The 16,396-nt window shown below is 41.6% G+C and overlaps 2 protein-coding genes across 2 annotated transcripts; one reads left to right on the top strand and one right to left on the bottom strand.

The window, feature by feature from the left end:
* Positions 1-291: 291 nt before the first annotated feature.
* On the bottom strand, positions 292-5,882 carry LOC128806957 (leptin receptor overlapping transcript-like 1). Its single transcript, XM_053976857.1, has 4 exons — positions 5,546-5,882; positions 5,209-5,284; positions 3,777-3,963; positions 292-2,747 (listed from the first exon to the last, which is right to left on the bottom strand). The coding sequence occupies exons 1-4, from the start codon at positions 5,880-5,882 to the stop codon at positions 2,631-2,633; spliced, it is 717 nt and encodes a 238-aa protein (XP_053832832.1). The 3' UTR covers positions 292-2,630.
* SARAF (store-operated calcium entry associated regulatory factor) lies at positions 5,873-15,873 on the top strand. The gene is made up of 6 exons (XM_053976856.1): positions 5,873-5,956; positions 6,625-6,800; positions 8,025-8,415; positions 11,456-11,564; positions 13,078-13,196; positions 13,693-15,873. Exons 1-6 carry the CDS (start codon positions 5,881-5,883, stop codon positions 13,716-13,718), a joined length of 897 nt encoding a protein of 298 aa, XP_053832831.1. The 5' UTR covers positions 5,873-5,880; the 3' UTR covers positions 13,719-15,873.
* Positions 15,874-16,396: the final 523 nt, after the last annotated feature.

Here is a 16,396-nt window from a genome sequence, read left to right as displayed (position 1 = left end):
AAAATAAAAATTGCAGAGTTACATATACATCAGAGGGTTAAGGTGGCTATTACTTTGTATAAAACCACCAACATATCAGGATTTGGCTTTCAAACAGAAACTGAAGGAAACACTGCAATGTGAGATATGACCAACAAAGTCAGCTTAGTGCAACTTTGACACTGGAGCCTCTCTTTATAAAGCAGTCCCAGGTAAAAACCACAAATACTTTCTCTGAAGGACTAGTGAGCAGTCTGGTGTCATCTCTTCCACAGGAGTAACAACCACATTAAATAAAGGAAAAACAATTAATACTTTAAACAAAATACTCTTTTTATTAGAGTATTTTTGATTAAACATACAGAACTCAAGATTGCTATTTAAAATTTGTATCGCTCAAAGTTTTTCCCTCTAGAAGGATGGTAACACAATCTCAGTGCATATTATATGGAAGGATCATACCTCTCAAGTGTCCTGCTCGTGAATCAGAGCAATACTGCATGTACTTGGTGTGCAAGCAAGGCGAGAATGCTGTAATACAATTAACAAACAAAAAATGCATCACCAATACATACAGAGTCAGCTCCATGGCCAGTGATCCAGAGAGTAGCATCACATGGCTTCAGGAAAGAAGGAGAAAACAATTCCTGACCATGAAAAAGTAATAGGTAACAGATCATATGTGTACAAGTCCTAGAGATTCCTCCTCCATAAGGACTGCAGAGGATTGCAACTTTAGCCACTGGTTTGGAAGATTTTTGAAGCGTCCATTGTACTGGGGGCATGGGCGCAGAAATCTTGCTGAAAAAGGGAAAGAAACACATGATCCTACAGCCCCTGTGCAGCTCCAAACGCCACCATTGCAGGCAGCCTGGTGAAGCACTTGCTTATGCTTGAAACACATCTGCTCTGGAGCCTTGGCACCTGCTTGTTCCTCTGTTCCACACACAGGATATTAACAAAGCAGTGTATGGAGGTACCTACACCCCAGATGCCCCCAGCTGCCACTATCAGTTCCTGGAGCACACCCCATTACTATCAGACTTCGTATATTCATATACATTTGTAAACATATATATATATGCAAACTTTATACTTCATTTGCATCCACGCACAAATACTACAGCCAAGACCTGCAGTTCTCTGCCTTTTCATACTGTTGAGCAAAACCTAAGCTTTCAATTACACATCGTTAAGTTTCATAGACTTGTTTTTAAAGATTTGAAAAATACAGTTTAGAAGTAAGTTTGGTCATCACTGCACGTGGTACAGGCAAACCTGGTTAAGCAGTACTCATCAACTGTGTTGTGATGGAATGTCCAATGGCAGATTTCTTCAAATGAAAAATCCGGACAATTGAGAGGTATGCAGAAAACTTAAACTTGTCTTAAATACTTGAAGCTACATGTGCAATCTTACAGAACACAAGCTACAGTTACAGACATAACAGTAAATCTTATTAACCAACAGTGCATAAGAACTTAAAAACAGTCAGTGAAATCAGTTCAGCCAATGACTTCCAAAAAAGTCGTGCCTCAGCTGCATTGAGGGGGGAAGAAAAGAAAAAAAAAGGGGGAAGTGGGAAAACTCATTCTTAGGCAATTTTAACACGAAGTTTTAATCTACATTTTAAAAGCTGGTTTATTATATATTTATATATATATGCTATGTATAAAATAAATTAAAAAGGGGGAGGAGCAAATAGCTTTGTATATGCATCAAATTAACACAGACCAGTAGTTCCATAAATGAACATTTTACCATCTTTGTGGTAAAAAGTTGACATAAAAGTTCAAAACCATACAATGCTTATAAATAGAAAGAGTTCAAAAGATACTTTTTTTAAAAATGGAATTTAAACATCATTTTCACTTCCCCTACAATACACTTCAGTTTTGTATGTCAGCATCTATACATTTACAGAGTATTTGAATGTCACATCCACAGAATCAATAACAAAGCAGGTAAAAGAGCTAGTGGTGTTAAAATTTAGGACTTTTCTCCCAAATAACTTTACCTGCTCCACAGCTTTCTCCTGAAATGAAGGCTATCAACATTCATCACCCAGTTTGAGGTATAGGCAGAAGAAAATCTGCAACCGGTACTCTCCAACCCACCTTGCCTCTGCTAAAATAAAGCAACAATCTATTGATCTGGTAATTGGCAATGGTGGTGGACAATCTTTTACTTCCATTCAGCTTGTATATAACTTAATCCTGGTATTAAAAAAAAAAGAAATGAAACATTACTATGTTAATGCTTAACTTAAAAAAACCAAACAAACAAACAAACCACCAACAAAGAAAAACCCCAACAAAAATCCCCCAACTTTAAATCTTTGAAACTATGTTTAAATGTTGTTCCTGGTTTAAAGCTTCACATAAAACATTGGACATAAGGATGACAATTTTAAACCAAGAGAGCACCTAAAAACATACCATAGGTAAAAATGAAATCAATCATCCCTCCACTTCATAAAACGTAGAAACTGTGTCAGCAACAGTAGTACACTCAGAACAAACAACGTCAAAAGGAGCATCTAGAATACTCAAGAGGCTTGCTACGCTACTTCTCTTTATTGCCCATTCTCTCATTTGTATGGATGGCCACTGCATGACAAGATGCCTGTGGATAGTTCTCTTATCTTCCTTTCACCACTGCTGCCAGCTGAAGTCGTCATTGCTGCCAAAGACCAAGAAAAATCCTAGGATGGTGGCAAAGATGACCGTATTCCCGGTGAGAACGAGTGCACATGCACCCCAGTAAATCTGTGAATGGGGGAATTCAGTTAGACACATTTGGAGCTGAACACTAACAAGACAATAGGTAACATCTTACTGTCCCATTTTCGACAAAGTTCAGTAACACTGAACCATGATGGATGAGGCAATATCTCATTATTTGTGGTTACACCAAGCAAGATGGGTTTACCCAAAATTACTTGACAAATTCACAGCCAGACAAGCAGCACTGCAAGTTTCTTCTAGTTGTACTCAAAGCATTGGCTAGCAGGCACAACTGGTTTGGTATGCAAAGTAAGGCTAGACGACAGCATCAAACACATCTGCAGCCCAGCTATGCTCTAAGACTTTTTAAAACAGGTATTTAAGGTCTTCAAAACGCCAGCAGATATCCCAGTAACAAGGAGGTGGATGTTTTCACAGGAGAGTAAGTGGATTACTCAGAGGGTGTGAGGCATTCCAACTGCCCTTCTGAGCTGTTCTTGCCTAAAGACATTTAAGAAAGTGCACTCCATGTTTTTTGACTTGGTAGTGCTTTCTGACATTCACACAAACAAAGTGAACTTTTAAAGTATTTTAGTGAAAAGCTGTATACTGGGAAATATGGAATGAAAACTTGGAAGTTTAAGAAAATTATACCAATATCACTTACAGTGTGTATAAAAATGCTTTTTTGCTTGTTTGTTTATTCATGCTGCTTTAGCCCAGCTATTCCACAAATTGTCTTTGAAGTATTCTTTACACTTCTATATTTGGTTACTTCCCTGTTAAGTTTTCACAGTATTTTCTGTCTCATTTTCTCTGCATTGCATTGTTAGGCTTTATTCCATGACCACGTGAAGCAATTGGCAATCACAATGTTCTGCCATGCTCCCATTTCCGTATTGATTTTTCTTGCAAAAAAAAATATCTTATTCTGGTTCCAAAAGTACATAATTATAAGAGTTATTTAGTGCATGAAAGCTTTACCTTCAATAAACAAACAAACACAAAGAACAAAGTTTTCAGTTTTCTGGAAAAAAAAAAAAGGCAATCACAGGTTGAAATACTACTAACCAGTTCTGCTCTTGCAAACACTATGGGCAGCCCAAATGCTGAGACCACAATGCCTGTTGTAAGGAATATGGCCAGCTCCTTGCAGGCATTACTTGTAGCATCCGTGTCATCTACCAATCTTCTTGCTATGCAGTACGGGATAGGAGAAAGGATGTAAAAAAACAGAACAAACAGTGGCCAGTAGTGGCTGAAATAGAAAGGACAAGAAAGGTTTTAGTTAACTGGGTTTACTTCCTGCTCCTCCTAAAATCAATGCAAGGCATTTTCCCCATCAGTATTCCCACTTAGGAAAGACAGACAAGCCCAGAGAAGGCAAATCCTTTGCCTTGGAATAAGCTGACCTCAATCCAACAGACCATGTGTGTGATTGGCTTCGGCTGACCTCAACAGCAGCAGAGTTCAGTAACAGGATATTCACAAAGCAAGATTTCACTAAGCAAGCCTAAATCTAATGCCACCTCACAAGGTGAGCTTAACTCCAAGTTTATCCTGCCAGTTGTACCTAAGAGATACCCTTGCAGCACCCCAGACTAGATTTCTCAGGCACACAAACACAGGTGCACATTGCTTCAACAAAACTTCACTGCATTGTTTGAAGGGCAGCTCCTTCCCAAGGGTTTGTGTCACTAGCACTGGTTTCGTAACAAAAGAAAGCTGGCCGAGGAATTCTAGTCATATATGTAGAAACTGCAATTCACAACCAATAACAGGTCTATCAACAGGATACTTGGTATTTATTCACCAGTGAATAAGTCAGTTTAAAATCTTTTCTGTAAAGTCAGCATTCACTTGCAAAGAGTCAAAACCGTAGGCCTTACTATCTGAGCACTTGGTCTGCTACTTTATATCTCCTGAAAACCAAGAGATAGGAATCGATGTCAGGAAAGTACAGATGGCAGCTGCAATTGCTCGAGATGCTGTACTACAAGTGTGGGACACAGCCAAGGATCACCTGATAGTCACCGACAGCCCAGCTACCCCTAGGCAGCCACAGAAAATGCCAATCCTTCCCTGGATAACCCACACTTGCTGCCCATCTCGAGAGATGCCGCTGTCTGATGGTCAGCCACAGCGGGACACCAGTCCAGACAGTCAGGGCAATGCATCCTTTCACCTTTGCAGCCAGGCCTGGTAGTTTAACTTTTGCTGCCATTACTCTTTAGGATTAATTACATCCTTGATGGTCTTTCTTTTTATGCCCACCCCAATCTTTTGAAGCAAAAGCCAAAAAAGCCCAAGCAGCCAAAAAAAAAAAAAAAAAAAAAAAAAGAAAAAAAAAACCCAAACAAAAAAACAACAACCCAAAACCAAAAATCTGAGGCCCCTCCTACAAAGAGATAACTTATCAATCCACCATTATGGAAGCGGGACTCCTCTTAAGTTACAGCCACACACAAGAGAAGCAGAAGAATAGAAAGAGAGTGCACGGTACTTGTACTGGGGCAGGGCGCATCCGAGCATCAAGAACATCAGTCCGACCGCTCCCCCAAAGGACAGGCTGATCAGCGCTACAACGAGAACAAACCCAAGCAACATGAAGGGGGCGACGCACCGCGCACAACACCGACCTGAGCAAACCAACGCGGGACTCAGCGCAGCCGCGGCCGCCCGGCGGAGCGGGGACACTCCGGGTCCCGTGCGGGCACTCGGGGTCCCGCGGCGGCTCCCGGCCCCTCCCGCCCGAGGGCCCACCCGGCCCCTCCCCGCGCGGGCCGCGCGCGCCCGCCGTTACCGGCCGCGCTACGCCGCGCGCCCCGCCCCGCGCGCACCTTTGATTCCCGCCATGGCGCCGCCTCTCCCGCCAGCCGCGCGGCACCGGAGAGGCGCGCGCCAGGAACCGGAAATGCCGCGCGGAAGCGGAAGCCGCTTCCGGTAAGGGGCAGGGGCGTGCCCTGCCCCTCCCAGACCGGCCCCGTGACGCTCATACGTGGCGCGCGCGCAGGGCCCGCGGCGGCAGCCCCGCCCCCTCACGGACGAGGCAAGCGCCGCGCCCTCGCCGCCCATTGGCCCACGGCACCTTGGGGGCGGGGCCTCTCCCCGGGCCCCGCGCGTTCCGGCGCGGGCACCGCCCCCGGGGCAGACGGTGACAGCTCCCGGTGCTGCCATGGCGGGCCTCGCTCCGCGCCTGCTCCTCCTGCTCTGCGCCGCCGCGGGGCCCGCGCTGGGCTGGGACCGACCGGGTGAGACCCGCGGCGATAAGGGGGGCTCAGCACGGCCTCAGCCGCCCCTGCCGCCTCTCCGGGCGCGTTGGTGATTCCTCGCGGCCCGGCACTGCAGCGTGCTGCCGGTTTAGCGGCGGCCGGCACGGGGAAAGAAGGGCTTGTGCCGAGGCCTGCGCCAGGAAAGTGTTTGGGTTTGGGCTCCCTCTAAACCGGCTTGTATGGGAGCAGTGATCCCGCGCCGCGGTCAGTGGGGGCTGTCTGCCTGCGAGGAGTAGCCCAGAGCCGCCTCGGAAGGAAGTGGGGAACTCTGCCGGGTTTCCCTCTGGGCGTCTTGTGCTTCCTAGAGCTTCCTCTCGTAAACATGCAGGCTTACGGCTTCAGCCTCTGTATCGCCAGCCTTTTCCTGAGAGGAGGCCCTTGTAGCCAAGAGGAGTGCTCCTGCACAAGCGCTGACAAGCAGTAGGAAGAAGTTTTTCACAGGAAGAGCGATCAAATATTGGAATCGGCTGCGCAGGATGGTGGTGGAATCACCGTCCCTGGAGGTGTTTAGGGAAAAATTAGACGTGGCACTCTGTGCCGTGGTCTGGTTGACAGGATAGGGTTCTTTGATCGAGGTTGGGCTCGGTGATCACAGAGGTCTTTCCCAGCCGAATGGATTCTGTGATTCTTTGTGCTGCCTGTTTCAGGGAAGGTTCTGCTGCGGGACGTTCAGGCGCTCACTCTCCACAGAGGGCAGTACACAACATCCAGGCGGACAGCTTCGGTCCCTCAGCTGCAGTGCACAGGAGGCTCTGCGGGGTGCTCCCATGTCCCTGAGGTTGTTCAGTGTTACAACAAAGGATGGGATGGCTATGATGTACAGGTAACTATTTAAAACTTGTTAAACTTTTTATGAAATCACTTTCCCCCAAGTTGGTAAGTTCTGAGGGAGCGAAGAGTAGTGAGCTAGGTTGTCAGTTCAGATGCTTTTTGTTAGATGAATTCTTGTAATAAAACTTAACCTAAATACTTTTCGGTTTGGATTTTCCAGAGCTACTATAGTTGTATGTTTGATATATCTCGGAAGGAGCTCATATAAAAGCATGACCTTTGTTGGTTTTAAATAAAATGGTGCTCAAGTTTATAAAATCAAACTCTTGCAAACCCCAGAGGGTACTTTTGAATTATTATTGCTGTGTAAGTTTCCATTTTTTATTAGCGTGGAAAGGGCTTCTTAATATTTGATTCACTTCAGCTCTACCTTTTAAAAACTAAATTTCAGGCTTGCCTGACATTCACTTGCACCTTAGGATGTGAGTGCTAGTCAGTAAAGTCTTGACTTTTAGCTGTTAAAGAGGCTGCTGTCTATAGATAACCAGGAATCAAGGCTGAAAGTAATTGCTAAAACTGATGCAGTATTGTGAAAGAACAGTCAAATATTAATGGGCAGGTGGTACTGCTGTACTGAACTAATAATTTAGAGACAACTACTTTCTTATTTCCTCTCCAAAATGCATGTCATGTGCCATTAAAGATCCCTGTGTTTGGGTACCTCAAGGGAATGTGAGCCTGAGGATCCACCTGTGTTCAACCAGAGAATCCCCAATATAATTGTTAATTGTTGCATATGGATGCCTAATGGTGTCTGTCCCAGTTTCTTTTGATTTCTGCACAGACACAAATGGACACAATGGTGCACTGGATCTCAGGCTCAGGTGTTGTGTTTTTGTAGCTGCCGTTGAGTTTGCACAGGACAGGCATTTATTACGTAACTGTTGCACAGGGTACGGCACATTTTTAGAAGTATTGCTGTATCTCAGGAAGGGATATTTGAAAAAGTGTTCAGTGAAGAAAAAAACTTCCAGGGTTGTAATTCTTCAGTGTTCTGAAAGATAAGATCTTTTTTAAGTTTTAGGATTTACAGTTAATTTAAACATCAAATTCCTACTCCTTTTCAAAATAGGAGCACACGGAGATTTCTTACCTATGGCCTGTAGATGATTTGTTAGTAATTACTGCTTTATTTCAGGGTGTACATGGGGAAGCAGATGGGTGTTTTCATCTTTGGGGCAGTATGTTTTACTTTGTATTGTGTTTATTTTTCCAGTGGCAGTGCAAAGCAGACCTGGAAAATGCCTACCGTTTTGGACAATTGGAAGTGAGCTGTGAAGGCTACGATTACCCAGATGATCCTTACATACTGAGAGGCTCCTGTAGTTTGCTGTTCAAGCTAGAGCTGACTGCAGAAGGTGAAAGGAAAATGAAGAACTCTGGAAGCTTTGGCTCTAGCTATTACCAGTCAAGGAAAGATTATTCTGATTCTGGTTCTGGAGCAATTGTTGTAATTGTTCTTCTCGTTCTTGCTTTTGGAGTATACAAGTTCTTCCTCAGCAACCAGCAGTCTCAGCAGAGTTCTGGGGGCAGTGATGGCTTCTCTCAGCCCTTCTGGCAGAGTCAGCAGGCACCTCCTCCTCCTGGTTTTAAGTCCACCTTCACAGGTAGGGCTCTGAGCCATTTACAGTATTGAAAAGAACAAGTGGGATTGTCGTGTTTTATCTGTGGTAAGGGAAGGTGGGATAGAATTAAAACCACAGCATTTGCAGGCAACTGCCGAATTGGCTGCAGAGCCTGCGGCCAGCTTTGTATTCTGCTCTTTGTTCAAAAGAGGAAATAAGGGCTTGGCTTTACACAGGCTTTCAGGGCAGGCTGCCCTTTGAACCTTTGAAAAGCTACCTCCCCATGCTCTGCAAGCATTCTTTTCATCACCTGTGAAATAGCAGGATTGTGACAGGGAGAATAATTGTCATAGGTAATCTGGAAAAGAGAATGTTCTTACACAGCCAGAAACAAATCCATGCCAAAGAAGCACTCTGAAACTTTACAGAACAGCCTTTCAGCCCTGATTTCATCCACAAAGCAGTTGATGGAGTTGAGTATCATGTACCAGTCCTCTGTTTAACAGGGCTTGGCTTCAGTGTAGTCCCAGCAGCTGAAAGATTTGGTTCCCAGAGCAGAGAACAGTGTCTATGAACTGTCATTAGAGGGTACAGCATTTGAATCTCATGTGGGGCCTTTCATCTGAAGTTGAAAATTACAAAAGCAGTGACAAGGCTGCTGATGGGAAAAGAGGCATTTTTTCTTTTCCCAGAAAACTGGTGACTTCTGTCAAAAATAAGTGATCTTCCTTAGGCCATCATAGTGTCTCAGGGAAATAAACATTACTCATCTGGTGTCTGACTAACTAATTTAACCCTGTAAACATGCAAGCTGCTCACAGCACTGGAACTGGAACTTAAATTACATTCTCACAAGTTACATAATTTCTTTCTTTCTTTCTTTCTTTCTTTCTTTTTTTTTTTTTTTTTTTTTGTTAATACAGAAGGAGTTTTGGCAAGAAAATATGTAGCAAGGATTAGGTTTATTAGTTGAAAGTATATATTTTAATAATCCTTATTAATGCTTTCTCCAAGTTTTGTTCAAATGGCTTGGCCAACAGAGGATGCAGTATAATTCTTTTGGATACCCTTGTACAGGGTGTGCACAGCAGAAACTTTCAGCTGTACCTGCACCAGAAAATTAAAAGGAATCTGCTTCTGTTGGCTTTGCAAATTGTTTTGCATGTAGTTACATCAGACTGTCTGTGCTGTGTGGGCATCAGTGGCCATGTGTGGGTATGGCACTGGCTGTACTGTGGTGGTTAGTAGGAGCCCTGGCCATGACACACAGCTCTGTCACACTGGCACAGGAGAAACAATGAAAGGCTATTTTAATTTTTTTTTTCTGTTCAGTTCAGTGTCAGTTAATTGCCCCAATGCATTTTTCTTTGCAGGGGTCACAAATCTAGCAAGGGCAGGGCCTTGAGAATGTTTTCTTGAGGATTGCTGAAAACTGAGACATTTAAAATACACATTGGAAGCCACGTAATGCTTAGCTTGTGATGTTTTTAATAAGGCATGTCAATGATTTGTCTTTAGATTTCAGGCAAAGTAAGGAGGAAAACTGAAATGTGGAGCCAGATTAAAAATAATAAGTGTTAGGCTACTTCATACATTCAATGTCTGCCTTACATTGTGGGAACAGAGCAAAAGCACATCTCTGAATATGTATGTCCATGTGTTCCAGGAATGTATTAGTCTTTGGAAACCTAGACAGTAATGAAAAGCAATGTTGTTCACATATTGCTGTTAATATTTAATTTGCCTCATTTTAAATCCCATTAACAAGCAGAGTGTGTCCTGTGGAACTTGTTTAGCTAGACTATCTTAATTAAATTCTGCTTTCTCTCAGTTCTTTGACATGATTCTTAATGTTTACTCTAGATATTTAAGAAAAAAATACTCAGTTTTCTGAGTCAGTGTTCAGTCATGGTGCTTTTGAACAAATGGTTCATCTCTGATTAACATTGTTTTTGCAGCAAATTAAGTAATTTTTTGTTGTTGTTGTTCCAAATCAGCATCATATAATGGTATATCATCCCAATGAGAGTTTATATTTCTCCCCACACATTCAACATGAAATTCAACATCAAATCTAGTCTAGACTGAAACTGATTATTTCATTATTGTTTTATCTTCTATGACTTCAAACAACGCATATCAGTTTGAAGGCAAACCAGGCCCTCTAATTTTTACCTATGTCATCTCTGGCCTACTTGTTCAGGTGGGCATGTTTCAGGGCGACCCTAATGCTATTTTCAGTCCTTTTTATACTTCCTTATGTGTTAAGCCCATGGTTGAGCTTATTCTTCCATCCATTTCTGCTAGACCAGAAAATTATTCTACTTTGGGTTTGTATTTTCTCTTTCTCTTTCTAAATGGAAAACATTCATTCTGGCTCAGAACCTCATGTTAAGTGCAGGTCACATGTCCAAAAATTTGTGACTCTCCTTCCCCCACAACCTACTTGATATGCTTGCAGTTTCATCAAGGTATTTGTCAAGCTTGGCGACTCATGCGTAATGAAAACTTTGCAATGTGGTTGCAGTTAGCTTGGCTTTTGATAACAAGTTCCAGACTAGGATTACCAGGAACAATACCAGTAATGTTAGTGTTACCCTGAGCCACTGTGACTCCAACTGTGCAGCTGTGCTCAGTGAGATTAGGAGCTCTGTGTCCTTGTAGTTTGCTCAGTCTGCAGTGTTACCTACTTGATTTGTGTTCCTGCAACTGCTTCTGGCCTGCTCAGTGACCTTGAGCAGATTATTCTTTCTTAGTTTCCTTTTCTATTTTTAATCTAACTTGTCTGTTTATAGATCAGCAGGCAGGGACGCCTTGTTTTGCAAACGTCAGGGTTGTGAGATGAAGTGGAAGCAGATTTTTAACATAAAAACGCTTTATAGTAGTGTTGGTTTATGTGGGGTGTTCTGCTTTCTGAAATGTGAGGCCTTTCAAGTTAAGGTGGATTGAAAATCTGCTGAAATCAGGAGCAGTTTGTTGTCTAATTTTCCATTATCTTTAACAGGAGAGAATTTTGTTGCAACAGCTGGCCTGAGGATTAGTCTGTTACTAACTTATGCTTCCTATTTTCATTTTGTTTAAGATGACAACAGCTTTGGAACTCATTCCCATCATGGAACCAGTTCAGGACCAGGATTTTGGACTGGATTAGGAGCAGGAGGCTTGCTAGGCTACTTGGCAGGCAGTCACAGGTAAAATATGCATACTATCAAATTTTAAGCATTTAAGCTTTCAGGGGGTATGCCATATACTATATTGACATTGTTATTAAGATTTCAGACCTGTGTAATTCAAATTATAAAATCCTACCACCAGAAGAATTTTGAGCAGCTGTTTGTAGCTCTAGGACCAGAGACATTACAAACATGTTTCTGAGGCAGAATTAGAAATACTGAGGTACTTTATTCTACTTCCTCTGAACTGGCATGATGGCCTGCAAATTTAAATTGAGCATTTAAACAATTTATTTGCAGAACACCTTAAAACACACATAGTCATATTAAGCATATAATCATCTGTATATAGATCTCTTGTATTAGTGTCATCTTTCCTAAAATAAGTCTGGATGGCCATATTTGGTATAGGCTTTTAGATATTTAGAGTGCATCATTTTTAGATTAACAGTTTAAAGAGAGCAGTTGCTGCCATTTTAGGCTTCACTGGAGAAAATATGAGGTTCCTGCAGGGAATCTTCAGAGCCTAAGCAGTTTTCTCTATTTATCAAATTACTTGCCTATGTATCAAGTCTATTCCTGTAGAAATGTAACAGATTAGAGAATAAGATATATGGACAGGGGTGTATACTAAGCATCTGCCTTGTAAAGTTGTGGGCTATTTTTAATAACAGAAGCCTTATGTTAATCCTGCTAAGAATTTTTCTAAGGTATAATGTGTTAAAGTTTTTATTGACCTGGTATTTCTTAAGGCTTAAATACATGGCTCTTCTGTTGAGGCATTCTGTTTATGTAGTATCTACATACAGGTTAGTTCCCTGATTTCTATACACACCCCCATTTCACTAGGCACAAATTATTGTTCAAGATTAGAGATCTAACTGAGTAAGTCCAAATACATAAACAATCTTCCTAACCTGGGCTTCTTTTTGTTTAAAACATACTTTGGTCCACTATTACTTAATTTGGTTTCTTAGGCTGTTGAAATGGTGCTGCAAAATGCTGGTGCCAGGAAGTGTGAGAGAGCTGTTTGTAAATTTCAACAGGAAATTCCATATCCATGGAAGCAAGTAATTTTAAGTGAGTGAGTCAAAGACCATGATATGTTAGTGTTTACTGATATGACCTTTTCAAAAGAGTTAACAAAAGGATGTTTTCTCTTGCCAAATGTGGCTGGGATGTAGGTGATGCCAAAATGCATTTAAACTTCAGATTTCAAACTTCTTTCTTGTCTGATGCAATTTAAGGTCAAAATTTCAGAAAGAAAAATTTCCTCATTTACTATTGTTAGAATTCCTTATTTTGAAGAATAAAGCTTAATTTCCATTTGAAAGTCTACATATTATGATATCACAGCACTGAGTGTTCTTGCTCTCAGTGTGTTAACTACATTTAATAGGAATATTTCCAGCTTTGAAATTAGTGCTTACAGTTTTCCCTTGGAGGTGCAGTTCTCTTGTTTGGAATGGTGTCTTCTTAATTTTTCCGAAGGCCACTAATGAAGCCTTCCTTCTACTGTGTTTCATGCCAGAGCGCAGCCACGTTCCCCTTATCACAGTATGTGGACAGATCCCACAGCTGTACCTCCTATGCATGGGCACTCAAGGAATTCCACAGAAGGCAGCAGTTCAGGAACAAGAACTGCTACTGGTAAGGCAAAACACCTTTTTATTTCCTGAAGCTCAAGAGACTTTGACCTATCAAAAACAGCAGATGTTATTTGCAGTTCAACAAGCATCCTTGTTTTATTTTACCAGTTAGTGTAGATGGCATGTAACAATGTCCCTTCCTCCCATTCCCTATGGAAGTAGGGCATGAAATTCCCCACAGGCCTGTGGTAGGCATGGTACCATCAGTATCGGGCTTGTCTTCACTGGCAAGGTGCATTAGTTTAAGGCTTTCCCTTCTGATGAGCACTACATGTACTCTTCTCTAGCAAACGTGCACAGACATGTTCTCTGTAGAATGCAGGTTGTCTAATCTGCAAGAGCAGAATAATTTCCAGGCCAGTCAGCCTATAGTTGCTTGCTGTTCTGCTTCATGTGAATATGTTTACCTCGTCTCCCTTGCCACCTTTAGCCTTTTTAGAACTAGAGAGTTCAGTGGAAAGGCCATGGTGGAGCTGACTTTTTTTTTTTTTTTTCAGGCTTTGGGGGCACAAAGCGAAGATGAAATCCTTACATTATTACATCAGAGTGATTAAAATAAATCCTGTCGTGTACTTGTACTTCTTTTAATAGTAGTATACTTCAGAAGTGGATATGAGGTATGAAGGATTAGGCAAAGAATTCCTCACTTTCTCTGTGGACTCTCAGTGCTGTTTAAGGTATGACAGGTGTCATCCACTAAGGGAGCATCCACTATTTCAAATCAGCAGCATCTCCTACAGAAAAAGCTCATCCAAGTTAAGAAGAATGATGTTACAATGACCGTGTATCTGTCTGTACTTGAGGCATTATGGCAATGATACCCTTACTAGATTTTCAAAGCATGGATCTTACTACTGTGTTATGGGCTCCATTTCATTTGGTCCAGAATTCCTGATAATTTTTTTCCTCTTTACTGGTAGTCCAGCATCTACCTGGTACATAAGGAGTGCTGTTCTTTGAAACTACTTTTGTTTGCCTTTGCAGAATTAATGTGAACTTTACTGTAAGTGCAGTCAGCTACTCAGATAAGTGTTAGAGTTCTTCCTCAGTGGACAAGAGCAAAATTATGTATAAAGAGATTAACATTAGTATGTTTGTATCTGTGCTATGTGACCGTTGGAGCAAAAATGTGCAGATTCATGGATTCTCCATGTTATAGAGTTTATCCAAAGTGACTGTGGAAACCTGGGGGACTTTGTCTGTAAGTTATTGGGGGTAAATAAATAAATCTGGAAATCTGGACCTTTTTCTGGAAGACTGAGGTAATTTAAATTCAGGTGATTACAGATGTTTGCCTGCATTGAGGCCACAGATTTTCCTTTTAATGGTGGATGTTGGCAATGCTGTGAAAACTTATAATGTGAATGGTCTGTCTTCCTAGATCACCTGTCCAGGGAACAGTAAACCAAAGGTGCTCATTGCAGAAAGGAAGGGAATGTTCTTAATGGAAATATGATAGAATCTCTGGGACACAGCAGGCCTTGATACTAAGCTAAGAAAGGAAATTGGATATCTAACAGGATGTAAACTTCCCCAAATGTGCTTTTTAAAAAAACAAAGTGCTGTTGAAGAGTGGGAAGCAGAGAGGCCTTGCTTTGTTCTGATATTTTGGGGCCTCTGTGAAGTGTCATACAGATCTTGGTTGACTTCTCTCCTGGAAGAAGCATTGCTGGATAAAAAGCAGAGAAATTTCTCAGGATTGTGTGGAGAGGGGAAGAGTGAAGAATGGGCTGCTTGATCACCAGCTCTTCTCCAGAGCCCATCTAACAGAGTGTAGAAGTGTTTGTGTGGGCACAGCTTGTGTACGCTGGCAGCAGCCAGAGAAGCATTGTCTTTCAGCCTTGTGAAGATACTGTGTCTGGGAACTGATACCAGCTATGACAGCAAAAGCAAAGCACTCTTCTGCTGCTACAGGCTGCAGCTCCTCAAGGAGATGAAGTAGGTCTGGTTAGTCTAAGAAAGTGACTTCCGCATAGCTCAGGGAAAAGCAGCCCATGTCCATTCATGAATATAGAAGGAATTAGTTCATATGTTAACACCCAAGTTTGGTGTATGACTTAAGCAACCAAAAGAGAGAAAATTAAAAGAAGAAAAGAAAAAATATACAAGCAAACCAAACCAGCAACTCCCAGAAATCTTTATGAAGTCAACAGCCAAAAAAAGTGCTTCATAAAAAAGTTCTTGTACTAAAAGTGCTATCAATTTCATGTGATACTTTCAAAATAACTTGAGGGTGAAATGGTGGTTTGCTTCTCACAGCTACCTGAGAGCTGGGGGAAAATAACTGCATTAATAGTCTGCACTGTGAACCTAAAAGGGGAAATGACAAAGACCTTACTGATGGCCTCCTAGAAAGTTCTACCTTTTATGAGAAGAAGTCCATGGTAAATCCCTTACCTTTATAATAAAGTGTAGCAGAAGAATATATTTTAAATATGGAGTTCTTACTTATTTCAAAGTGTATTCAGGTTAAGCTTGTCACAGTCAATATTTGCTTTGCCAACTAATTGCATAACAATGAAACTGGATTTTTTCTAACTGGGTAGTTGGAAGCTGAAGTTTGCTCTTAAATTACAGTATGGTGTGAAATGTTTTAGACAATGTTTTCATTTGTATTTATGTATTTATATTTTCTGCATGAAATGTGCAAAATAAATCTGATACATTAATCTATTATAGCTTCTGAATCTGATTGGATATGTTTGCCCTTCCCTCTGATAAAGGAATGAAATAAGTGAATAAGGCGTATTTTTGTCTTTAAATCACTGTCTTGAGGCCTGAAGGTATGGCATTGTTTGTTTTCTCAGAGTTTTCTGTCTCATCATCCACTTCCTGGGTAAATAGTACCATCCTTTACCCTCAGATGCAAAGTGGGTAAGCTGTATGTTGTTTCAATAAAATAAAACAATACTGGGAATAGTTATTGTATTGATTATGTTTTTAGTAACAAAATACTGAATCCTATAAGGAATTGAAGGCTTTCTTGTAGATCAGGGCTTGGGATCTGAGTCTGCAGAAAAGCTGTTATGTCAGCATGTTCCTCATTTTACAAGGTGGTGAGTTGAACCCTTCAAAAGAATTTATGATCACTGCTGCTGTTCCCGGTTGTGGAGAGAGCAGAATTCTACACAGGGATAGCCTAAGCTGATGTATTGGCTTCTTACACAGAGGATGTGTCACTGCTGAACAGAGACATGGTCT

Source organism: Vidua macroura, chromosome 4, assembly GCF_024509145.1.
Source record: "Vidua macroura isolate BioBank_ID:100142 chromosome 4, ASM2450914v1, whole genome shotgun sequence".
NCBI lineage: Eukaryota > Metazoa > Chordata > Aves > Passeriformes > Viduidae > Vidua > Vidua macroura.
Note: the sequence above shows the minus strand (reverse complement) of the source record. Positions and strands in the feature narration are given on the sequence as shown.